The sequence below is a fragment of the Anneissia japonica genome, unplaced genomic scaffold (assembly GCF_011630105.1).
Source record: "Anneissia japonica isolate Jap-2015-1 unplaced genomic scaffold, ASM1163010v1 scaffold287740_len772037_cov194, whole genome shotgun sequence".
NCBI classification, from domain to species: domain Eukaryota; kingdom Metazoa; phylum Echinodermata; class Crinoidea; order Comatulida; family Comatulidae; genus Anneissia; species Anneissia japonica.
The window spans coordinates 423,827-437,184 of record NW_022736571.1 but is presented as its reverse complement, the minus strand read 5'-3'; the positions used below and the strand labels follow the sequence as shown (position 1 = coordinate 437,184).

Sequence of the window (13,358 nt, the reverse complement as noted above, 5' to 3'; positions counted from 1 at the left end):
AGCTACTGCGCGACTGGAAACGACTCACAATGGATTCTGGCGTTTTGTGTCGGAGAGTGACAGCCCGTATAACGTGGTATATTCACAGAAGGCCCTTCCTTTTTCTCTGGTGGGAGAAGTGCTTACTAAATACCATGATGAAGCAGGACACTTTAGAGTAAAACGAACCTTCAAATCAATTTGGAAGGTCTTCTATTGGATTGGTATGTCCGAAATTATCAAAAAGTGTTGTTCAAATTGTCGCCGCTGTAGCTTGAGTAAACCCCCGGTGCGGAAAACACTACCGGTGTATGGGACAATTACTGCATCGGCTCCAATGGAGACTATAGCTATAGACTGTACTGTAGTAGAACCATCAAAAGACGGTTTCGAAAACATCTTGGTTCTGACTGACGTGTTTACGAAATATGCATGGGCAATTCCGACTAGAGATCAGCGTGCTATAACGATCGCCAAGGCCCTAGTGAAGTATGTCTTTACTCCTTATGGATGTCCAATGCGCTTACACTCGGACCAATGCAGAAACTTTGAGGCACAAGTTGTACGAGATCTGTGTAACCTCTACGGCATTAAACGGAGCCATACTACACCTTACCACTCCTCAGGAAACGGGCAATGCGAGAGGTTCAACAGGACCCTTCACAACCTCTTGTCTACCCTTTCGGAGGAGGCCAAGCTGAAGTGGCCTGAATACCTTCCTAGCCTGGTGTTTTCATACAACAACACGTCACACTCCAGCACCGGAATTGAACCATTCTTCTTAATGTTTGGAAGAAACGCTCTTCCACCACATGGTTTTGTCTTAGGCGGGGAAGCCAGATCCACTAATGATGGAAGTATAGCAACGTATGTCACTCAAAACCAGTCCCAGCTTAAAATGGCCCGCAGGATAGCGAGTAAACACTTAGCACAGATTGCCAATACTCGTGGACGGTCTCAGAAGGTATTTGAGAAACCCCTCAGCGTGGGGCAGCATGTACTAGTACGCGAGGATTCAAAGGACGATCAAAGATTCAGGACTATTGGGAGAGTGAGCCATATTTAGTGATATACACGAATAAAGCATTTTGTATTCGACTGTTCGACTTTTGCATCATATCAAGTAGATCAATATATATATTATATATATATATATATATGTATATGAATATATATAATATATTATATGTGTATATAATAATAATCAAGATAGCCGTTAACACAATTAAATTTACCCTTCTTCTGTATTTACATAAATATATTATATTATATATATATACAAATTCAACCATATTTTGGAGGCTCTCGACCAATCAGAAGCCTGCATTTGGCATCACGTGACCTTAATTTGCATAAAATGAGGAGCAGGACTATTCCATTTATGAGTAGGGGCGTTTAAACGATTATTCCATTTTTAGAGCAGGGTGTTTAATTATTCCATTTTTAGTACTGGGGTGTTTAACCCTAAACCTATTCCATTTTTAGAGCAGGGTTGTTTAAATTATTATTCCAGTTTTAGTACAGGGGTGTTTAACCCTAACCCTATTCCATTTTTAGTACAGGGGTGTTTAACCCTAACCCTATTCCATTTTTTAGAGCATGGTGTTTAACCCTATTTCATTGTTAGAGCAGAGTACTTAACCCCAACTATATTATATTTTTAGTGTAGGGGTTTTTAACCCTAACCCTATTTCATTGTGTACAACAGTACTTTACCCAACCCTATTAAATTTTTAGAACAGGTGAGTTTAGCCCTAATTATTTCAAACATGACTACATGTGTCAAGCCACCCCTGTCGAAATGTCACACATATCACAGAGTTTTAAAAAAAAGTATAGTGACGTAGGAAAAGTCACTTTCTCTGATTACATCAGAAAGTCACCCAACAATGGATTATACCATTGTTAGGTGGGGTGCACAATGGGGTGTTTTTTTTATGTTAGTCTACAATAGGTTTTGGCTTAGTGCTAAAAGTTTTTTGTGTCAGACCTCTTGTATGTATTATGAATTAAAAACCTGGGTGTAGCCTACCTAGGCATAAACATGATTTAGTACTCCAAATGCAAACATCATCAATTCATTTTTTTGTTTCCATTAATTAAATTAAAAGTGAAGTAATTTTCACTGCTCTCTGATATTTTTACAGTTTTATTTCACTGTTTTCACTTTCTTTTATTGCAAAACAACACAAAGATTACAGTATCACAACATGTTTAAGGAATTACAACATTTTATTCATTCTTTTACTTTCTTCTTTTCTTTACAAAGAACCTAAATACGGTATTAAATATCACAACTTATTTGATTACAAAAGATAAGTAACATTTTTTGTAACTTCAAAATCAACAACAATATTATTTTCTTTCTTTATCACAAATGACATTACAGTAATTAGCTATGTACAATACTGCCCCCCACCCCCATGGCAAAAGGGCATAACTGACAATTTTGGCGAAAATGAGTTATATAGACTAGTGGGGTCAGTACATCATGTTACACATGTTGACACAAAAAAAATTGTAAAGAAGTGTCCCCCACGCTAGATAAGGGCATGGCAAAGGCCATAACTACAAAATTTTCAGTAAATTCTCAAGGCAAACGGGCATAACTGCAAAGATAGTCTGTGATACGCTGAAGCGTGACGTTCTTTCAACAGCCAACCAATCAGAAGAGAGCTTTCTCCCTGGTTACAATGAAGGTTGCTTGTTAAGTTTTATTAGTTTTATTATACTTACTGTTTGTGTACTCACAATTTGTAAATAGAAATTGGTTAAATAGTATGATTCTTGACAGTAGCATATGTCTAGTTAATATTAGGCAAACATGAAGTCTAGTTAATTTATGCTATATAATCTTGCCTTACTTTGAATGGCAACAATTTAATACTATGGAAATAAACTATGGGAAAATAGTAAATGTTTAATAAAAAATAATTAACCATGGCAGAATAACAATTTACATTTTAACTAGAAATAACAGTGTCAAAGAGGGACAACAAAAACGATTATTTAGCAAATAACTATGGCAAAGAGGCACAACTACAACATTTATTTATAGCAAATGGCATAATAAAAAGGTATAACTGCACAGTTTACGCAAATCAACTGTGTTCACTAAGCAAACAACAACTTACTTTTCCATCTAAATCTAAATATATCATACATTTTCTAAATATTTTATTATAATATAAAAAAAACAATAATATTCAGAATCATTTTATTATTACTTGAATTTGGATCATAGAGAAGAATTTTTAATAATAATAATAATAATAATAATAATAATAATAATAATAATAATAATAATAATAATAATAGGCCTAATTTATATTGTAATTACATGACTTAAAATATATATTTATTATTTTACTTGGTAAATAAAATTTAAAAAATAATACTTTGTAAATAAAATTTAAAAAATAATTGTAATTCTTGTTTAACGTACACATAGAAACAGTCACACGCGCATTCTAACTAAACAGCAGTTCTATGTCATATACGCATACGCGTGCATCCTTCACGCAGTGACGTAACGCCTATGCGCTCTTGTACAGGGCCCCAGACCCCTAAGGTTCCATAAGGCCCCCTACCCACAGAGTCCTCGATATAGCACCTTGAGCCAAAAATGAATGATCTGACTTAAAATTGCGTTGAAAGGAACTAAACTGTGTACTTATATCCTTTTGCTTATTTTCTTTTTGCCAAAGAGACAAAAACAAATGAGCATTCTCCTGTACTGAAAAGTCCTGGAAATTTAAGATGGTCCTTGAATGTCCTGGAAATTTGATCATTTAATTAATTGCAGTACTACAATTTGCCTAGTAACAGATATTACAAGATATAATAATAATAATAATAATAATAATAATAATAATAATAATAATAATAATAATAATAATAATAATAATAATAATAATAATAACAATAATAATATCAAACAGGCCTGGATGTTTGTCATTGGATAAAGAAAGAGAAATAATATGTTATTTGAATAAAAAGTAATTCAATAAATTTCCAATAAAAATATGGTCACAATAGTAAATTTAAACTTAAAGAACAGTAAATAATTATCTTATAGTATAATGTATATATTAGGCTATTCCATGCCAAAATGGAATTGTATATAGATAATTTTGCTTACTTTGTAAATAAGTAAATAATAAGTAAATAGATATTTGTCACTGGTAATAATTTTTTTTTTTCACCTAAATATTTTTCCAAACATATCCAGGGATCAGATTATAAACTTTTTTGGCGTAAATAATAATGTTTTCTTTTTAAAATATGGGTTTATTCAGAAGTATTAGGCCTACAATTAGAATAAAAAAAGTTATATTCATGAATGATTTTTATATCATTTTATATTTATCTGATATGGTTTTTCAGAAATAACAACCATATATTATAAATCCCATCAATGTATTTTTTGACTAAAGTTTTTGAGAAATCACTATTAATTATTGAACTAAAAAAAGTTGAATAAGTAGAATAGTGCCTTTATGTTATATGGCCAGGCAAACTGAATTTTCACAAGCTGTAGAATGGGTACTGTAGCATGGGTTACGGTACTTTATTTTAGGTAAGTCATGGTAAAATTATGATTGAGAGGTATTACGTTTTTTGTTCCATAATTATAAACATTGCTATTTGGACAGTAATAAGAGTAGTTACCTACTATGTTCTATTACTTTTGAAACTTTCAAGAATAATAAATAATGATTGTTTTTAAAAAAATTAAGTGAGAAAGTGAAATATCACTGAAAAAGAAAATAATAGTCATTGCATTCTACAGGTATCACACAAACTAATAAAATAATTATTTATACAGTATAATTATATCAATAGTAATGAAAGTACAAATAATATTACAAAATTATTATATGGGATAAAAAAAGAAAGCGAGAAATAAAATATAGTCATTGCTTTATACAAGTATCACAAAAACCCGATAAAATAACTATAATGTAGTATTTATCAATAGTATTGAAGGTATTTTAAAAACAAAGAAATAAAATATCATATAAAATTATTATATAGGCTCTTCATAGCAAATCCCCTTATAGCACTTGTCAAGAATATATTTAGTAATGAATAGTAAATATTTATTTGTGGCAGAGCCAAGCCAAAGGAGGGATGTCGAAATTTTCAAAATTGAGTTTTGTACATATTATGAAACTAGATATTATTATCTTCAAAAAAAACACTTTGATATGGTAGTTTATTGCACAGTTATCGGCAATTAAAGTTCGGATACTTGGTAGGTGTATTTTGAGAAAACTGGATTTGAAAATCAGATTTTATGTCTGTACGCTAGGAAAAGCTTCCGTAAATACCATTTTAGAGCATTTATTGATTATAAATCAGAGAAAGGTAAATGTAGGATGAAAGTTAAATGTTTAATATGCATGTTTTAAAAATGACTGATTTCACGTTTGTGCATTTATTGGAAAACTGCCTGTGAGAATTATCCCTCCTTTGGCTTGGATCTGCCACATTTGTGAATAATTGTCATATCAATACACTGGAAGTGAAAATATTCAAAATTTTTACTTTACTTTATGTAAATGAATAAATGCTATTAGTAAATAAAATTGTAACAGTACTACCATCTGTAAATTTTTATATAGGATCTGTGTGTAAATATTACTTTGCATTTTTAACTAATATCCAAACTTCATGGGTTATAAACCAAGCTTAGGAAGGTCATTTACCTTAAGGTCATTTGCCTTAATTCAAGTGACCACACATCATTTGGGAATGTTGATGAGTTTCCCAGGTACTAGACAAGGACAGGCAATTACTAATCCTTATTGGTAAGATGGTATGAAAGGTGATGCTATATCACATACATTTGTACTTTTACAGTCACTCCTCAGTTTGTCCTCCCTGAGTACACATTACTTTCGCTTTCTATCAATTTGTATATATCATCAACTTGTTTCTCAAGTGTTTTTGTAAATACGCCTTTCACTTGGAATAAATTGTACAGTTCTACATATAAATTAGTGTGGTGTATTTTTATCATCTCATCGTACACTTACACTAAAAAGTAAATAAATACTGTAAAAAATAAAGATATTTGTCATTGGTAATAAAGAAGAAAGAAAATAATATTTATTTATTTATTGTTTGTAATAAAATAAGAAAATTAGAAAGATGAAAGGACACTAAAAGAGTAAATGAAATGTTGACTGTAAAAAAAAATATTTTCTAGAAACCACTCAATTGCATAATTGAGAGAAGCTATCCAGTTTTGCATATGGAGTACTAAATGTTTATACCTAGGTAGGCTACACCCAGTTTGTAATTCATAATACACAAAAGAATAAAAGAGGTCTGACACAAAAAAAACTCCTAGTACTACAGCCAAACACCCTATTGTGCACCCAACTTACAATAGTGTAATCCATTATTGGGTGGCTTTCGACAGGGTGGCTTTCTACCGATTCCTAAATGTAACATGGGTAATTATATTGGAGAGGCTGGCACTAAACTAAGATACAGACTCAATAATCATTTTAAAAAAAATCAATTAGAGATAAATGTAAGGGATTTCCTGTGAGTGACCATTTCAATTCATCATTCATTTCTTTCAATTTCTAATTATCGTTTTCATCAGCATAGGTGGTGACTGCAAATCTACTAAAGATAGACGTTTCGCGGAGTTACGATGGATATTCCGAATTAAATCACATACTAAGGGACTTAACAGAGATCTAGGCTTTGCTAGTGGCTATACTTTCACGAATTACTAATTACGCCCAGCATTGTCTTATTGTTATTCACGGTTATTTCATAGCTCATGGTTTACTTACTTTATAATGTTTTTGTTCATTCACGTTGAGAAAGTTCTGAGAACAGGACGAAATATTCGAGTGCAATAAAATGTTTGAAAGGCAAATGGGAAAACCCATAAAACAGCAAACGGCCATATAATGCAAAACAATTTAAAATTAAAACTAGATTTGAACTCGTCACTGAGGACGAGTTCGGTGATCCGCCGTACTTTGACCCTCATAAAACTCACGCGGTGCTGATTGAAAGTGTCATTATATGCTAAAATATGCTGTAATTAGGTTTTTAAAAAAGAATAATTTTGAGCCATGTCCTCTTTAGCGTGGAATGTAGAGGTAAAAAATCTGTGTATAAGTCAAGAAAATTTTGTCCTCACATAGATAGGTTTACGACTATGGGTGTATGTATGTATGTATGTATGTATGTATGTGTGTATGTATGTATGTATGTATGTATGTATACATATATATAATATATACCGATAGTAACTTGGATAAATTACATTGATTTCATTATACTTACAACTGCCTTAAATCCATTGTGTCTTTAAAGGTTCTGTTATTGATGAATGTCACATTATTACCATCTAGGCCCCTGGAAAAGTGAACCGTTTATGTTATTCACCTACTACACACACACACACCCACACACACACGCACCCACGCCCACACACACAATTGGAATTGCCTTACGTATTCAAGCAGCAATCAAGAAAACAAATTGCCTGAATACTGGTACTGGTATTGGGTATTTATTATTGTGAGTATTCTGAAATAGTCAAGAAAATAATATAATAATACGACAGGTGATTTAATTATTTTAATGGGGATGTGTTGCAGTTTAGCCTATTTTAATACAGGTCATGCTTTTGGTAGTGTATTCAGGCACAGGCAATCCATAAAGTGACTGCTCTAGTTGCATTGCATTACTGAATATTTTAAAGGTACGCATTATTTTGTTGCGCTGTGTACTATTGCGCACTTTTCTGATAATAGTGTTTTCTTATCTTTTCATCATTTTTAATTATATGTAAAGTGTATTTATATCTCAGGGGTATTCGAATATTACCTGATACATTCTAGTACTTTTTTTAATATTAAGACTTGAAACAAATGTTTCTACAGTATTTAAAAAAGTAAATGTATTCAGAAAAGTAACATACACTCTAATAAGAGCAGATAGGCCATCAAAAGCTCCATCAATTGATTGTATACTGTTGTAATTAGCAGATCTGCAAAGAAAATTATTAAACACAAGGCGTTAGCATACTTTATCATTGATTCTCAATATATATGAATAATACATTACTGGAGACATGACATCAAAATACAAAAAAAAAAGAAGGAATGGAAGTAATTCAAACCAAAAAAATGTTAAGTAATATTGAAACTGATTTTTAAAGTTTAATTTGAAGGTTAACACTAGTGTGTTTAAAATACATACTAATTACAATGACCCAAACGGTGTTTTTAATTAAGTATGTACGATTTAGGGCTCACTCGCTGGTTTTTTTATGTTTATATATTATATTTTAATATTTATTTAACTGGAGTTTAAGTGTGGAAACTGAATTTTCATGTATCTAATTCGAATTAGATTGTATCTTGTGTTTAATATCTTTTTTAGGCTTGCAATTGCATATCAAATTCGAAGCGTATTTGGTACTATTGTATAATTCGTCCTTAATTCCATCACAATTTGTTATGAATTTTGAACATAAATCGCTGCGCGTAAATATAAACTTTTATTTCGCAGATTCAATGCATAAACAAACCACGGCTCCCCCCCCCCCTTTGTACACAGTGTTAAAATTTTGGAATAATGGAATATCCATAGAGGCTGGGAATTCTTTTTAGTAACGAACAGCAAACCACCATGGACACCCTCCTCCTGACATCCAAATGACATAAGTTAAACAACTTGAGCCGATCCTTGTAGGAAGAACGATCTTCATATTTCCTACTATGAATGACCTTGTCGAAGGCAGGCGTAAAATCTAAGAGGGTACACGAATATAGAGGGTATAAATGTACAAGAATGCCTATCAAATTTAAAAGTCCAATGATGATAAAGATTTGCTAAAAGCAATTCCGTATTCCCTTCCGAAACCCATGCCGATAATTGCATGGTCATCAAGGTAATTTAAAATGGGTCTCAAGCAAGACTTTCATAAACTTTATTGATGACAGAGGACAAGGATACGGGACGGTAACTACAAACATTATCCTTCGGTTTGTTATTCCCTTTATACACTGGCACAATGTTGGCAGTTTTCCAAGACGAGGGGATGATACCTTCCATTAAGACATGTGAAAAAATATTACAAAGCCCAAAGGAGATAACTCTACGACCCTGATTGAGAACTCTCGGACTGATACTATCGGGACCCATAGCTGAGATTGCATTCAGAGACTCAAGGATGCTAAATAGTTGCTCAACATCAACCTCAACATTGCCTATAAGCGGAACATTATTATTGTGGAGCAACACCAAGAAGCAAATCGATATTATTGATAAATATATTTTGCAAAGTTGTTGAGAAAAGAAACAAACGAACCCTGATTAAAAAAAAAATAAAGAGTGAGATGGAGCACCTTTATTGAGCGAATATACATAAATAACGCAAAGATTTATCCCTGTCAAGACCTTTCACGTAATGTTTGAATGAATATCGAGTGTACAATGTTTTCTTTTTTTGTACACATTTCTGGTGTAATTCATCTTTTATTCCCCATTTAAAATCAGCTCTACGCATCGAATCATTCATGGCTTAAGTAATTTATATCAACCCACCCTTTCTAAATAACATCTTTGTCATGAAGAAGATCATAAGGTATACATGCTCAAAATGATTCCAGTCAGCTTTACCATACTAATACGTTAGGCGAGCCACATGTTTTTGATAAGATGTTCAAAAATTGCATTCAATATGCACCGCGAAATGATCACATAAAGTTTGACTATCAATAACTGCTACATTAGTAACAGGAAATTGTGAAAAGACCCAAACATGATCCAGTATGTGGCCAAAGCCTGCAAGTGTCATGTACATGTGACTGTCAACCAGTTGAGACATACCAATACATAGTCACTGATTGAAGAAATATGATAAATTAGCAGGCCAATTAACTGCCTCAATTTAAATTAAAATTTCCTAACAAATAAACAGCCCACAATTTCGGGCACTTAGCAATAGCATTGTTTACACAATTAAACATTTCAGAGTCAAGAGAAGCATTAAAACTTAGTGGTCTGTAACAAACACCAATCTGCATTACGCCAGTCCTCGACTGAGCTTGTATCCACATTAATTCACAAGACTCGGAGGCTGATTCTAGATCTGTGCGGTGGCATGGGTTTAAGCATAAACGACCAGCTAGCAAAACACCTCCACCATGCCTATTGCTATCCCATCTGGAGGCAACAATAGTCATTAAGCAAACGTTCACCATCATTAATACTTGAATCCAACCAGGTCTATTGAATATGAATAAGTAGACAACAATTTTGGAAGCAGACTGTAAGCATTAAATGACAATATTGACAGTAAATTTGTAGACAATGATGGGGTGGTACAGTATAGGATCGTTGTATATCTAAATTGGTTCCAAATAAAGGAATGACAGGCTTTTAAAATGGCATCGAGGACAGATTCAATTAAAAGTAGAAAATAATATTAACACAAAAAACTACCGAGTTGAAACACGCCCACACTTAATATGGCAATTTATAGCGCTATGATCACAGTCAATCACATAGCTCGATGATTGGAGGTAACAGATTTTTTTTCCAAACTGAACATGCAATTTTCACTGGCCCAAGATTGGGATAAATATCTCCTGAAAGCAGATGAATATTAAATGATGCCGTATAAGTGTTATAGTAACCACACCACCAAATTTTCATCTTCCAGGCCACATCGCAAAGCTAAGCCGGAGACATTCTAAATTCCATCGTGCAGGGATATCGTCAGCTGTGAGACAATTTCCTGGCCTAGCTGGTCCTAGCAAATACAAGACGATTTACCAGTCCAAAAGGTCGAAACAAAGTTATAGGACCTCATATTGATGACAGTCACACAAACACTAGATGAGGTTAATAATGCACTTTCAAGGAAAATCAATGTTATAACTGTACACATTCAAGTACCACGTCCGTCCACCATAATGGCTTGCAGCTATAGTAGATCATTACATGTTCCCGGTCTTTTTTCTTCTTCTAAACAAGCGTTAAGCTAGCGAAATGTCAACACCTTCTGTTGGCGTATTTCGCCAAATGGTTAGGTTTTTACGTAGAAATCTCCATGATTTGGCTTGGTCTTCTCCATTAAACGCTTTGCGAGCTTTACAGTACTTTCCACTTTACCATTAATCTGTGGATATTCTGGCAGTTCGCAAACTCATGTCAGTTATACGGTGGTCCATTGTCAGATAGAACGATATCTGGGATCTCGCAGTTGGAGAAATGTTTGTTAAGGTGTGTTTTTTTATGATTGTAGATGCATCTTTTTTTACCATGTAGGTTGTCAATATTGAATTAGTCTCAGCAATAATCTCTGCTGTGCATAGGTAGTCTTTCCCATCCCGTGTTAATATATCACATCCAAACTTACCCCACGGTCGTGACGATTAATGGCATTTTCCGTTGGCATGATTGAAAGTATTGCATGTTTCACACTTGGATATAGTCTTTTTTTTGTCACTGTTCAATGCAGGCCAATAAACAGACTCTCTGGCCAGTAGAAGTGTGCTTTTTACACATGTGTGCGCTGCATAAAGTTGCTGACGGATTTAAGGTTTCAGGGTCTTTGGAATTATACATCTTTCTTCGTTGGGATAGTATGGGTTTGCAGTGCGTGATCAATTCAATGGTACACTTTGGCCCTCGGGTATCCCAGGAGACACAGTATACTTCATATTGTTCTTAGGATTTACAAGTGGCATCTTACAAACTCCTAGAACGGGAATAGTTGCATGGTTATCACATAGTGAGAGGCTCTCCTTACGTCCTTAGACAAATCTTTACGTGGTAGAACGTTGCATGTTGCACAATTGTCTACTTGCATAATATAATATATAACTTTTTGATTGTTGCCATGATCTTATTTGTAATTTATTGATTTTTCATCATTGTCCTCTATTTTTCTAATTACATCTATTTGCCATGACTTCAAAGTCAGACTCGTCATCACTGTGTTCATATAATGCATGAACTTTATGTTTACACTTTTGCTTTAGTCTATTTTGCGGCTTCTGTCTCGACTCACTAATTCTCTATCACGTTTGCCACAGCTTAAACAGGATTTGTCATGCAGGGGATTTAGTTTTAGCCAGTTCGTGTGCTTTTCACAATATCTACAGTTGTTTGTGAAATCCTTGCACGACTGGTCTTTTTTGTTGACTTTTAATTAAAGATGTATTGTCCCTTTAAAATGACAAAAACAAAATTTAGAAAATAATTCTAAAATTAACTTGCTCATTTTGCAGTAACATATAAATTATAACTTAAGCATATAAGCTATTTATTTTTTTTAATGATTTTTAAACTAGACAATTATAATAAAGATAATAAAACAGTTCCAGTGATTGGAAGTGTTTCCATTATTTTTCGCTGTAAAATGATGGAAAAACATTTTAAGTTCAAGTTGATAATGTTGATGTTATTTCAAATGCGCAGCTTTACAAAGCGATACATTTGTCTAGAGTTAGACTCGCTTCCTGTAGTAGCCGCTTGTGAAGTGTGTCGTCTGATATTCAAAATACTATGCAGTCTCGGATTAAATCATCACTTAAATTTCCAAAATTGAATGACTGTGCTAATCCTCTCTGTTATGACTAATATGTATCAAATCGATCAACTGCTTGTACGCAATTATTAATCTTGTATCTTTCATAAATGATGTTTGTTTTTCCTTTGCAATGTTCCTCCCAGAGTGTCAGAATAACATAAATACACACGCCCTTGCTTGTTTGACGTATTCCAGGCTTGCCACCTTTCAAATTGTTTTCGGCGTTCATTAATCCCACCAGATTTTTCGAAGTGCATTTCTGACAACATGTAAAATAACTAAGTTCACGACTATAATTATTGAGGAACACTAATATCAACATTTAAATCTCATAAAATCTCAGATTTACAATTCTTTAAAAATGGCGAGATCGTACGACAGGTTCTACGCTTCACGCGAGCGCATAGAACTTAGTAGACTTGCCACAAGTCTCTTATTTCTTATTATTTTTCTCATTCCGGACAGCGCCACCAACGAGAAAGTTAATTTAGAGATAGACGGAATAAGCGACTTGTAAAACACTGAAATCAGGCACCAGGATGCCAAAAGAAATGACGTAATCTTATATTCCGTATTTGGATAAATGGGCGGACCGAAATAAACAATTTCAACCAATCAAATGTTTATATTTTTGGAGCCACGAAACTGAGTCACTCGCGTCGACTAGTTAGGCATGACCCTAGTAAGACTATGTTAGGAATAGACCCTAGTAAGACTAATTTTGGCAATGGAAAAAACAATTAAGCTTAGACTAGATGGCATACCATACAAATACAACAAAACTTCAACTTTCCAG

The 13,358-nt window shown here is 33.5% G+C and overlaps 1 protein-coding gene across 2 annotated transcripts in view; it reads right to left on the bottom strand.

Annotated features, from left to right (window-relative positions):
• Window positions 1-7,241: 7,241 nt before the first annotated feature.
• Window positions 7,242-13,358, bottom strand: part of LOC117116817 (leucine-rich repeat-containing G-protein coupled receptor 4-like) — a 21,256-nt gene continuing 15,139 nt past the window's right edge. For both annotated transcript variants that reach the window (XM_033260911.1, XM_033260912.1), the window contains 2 exons: window positions 7,937-8,005; window positions 7,242-7,368 (listed from right to left, as the gene is read on the bottom strand). In XM_033260911.1, coding sequence (XP_033116802.1) covers window positions 7,293-7,368; window positions 7,937-8,005 — 145 coding nt within the window. In that variant the 3' untranslated portion in view covers window positions 7,242-7,292. The remainder of the gene's footprint in view (window positions 7,369-7,936; window positions 8,006-13,358) is intronic.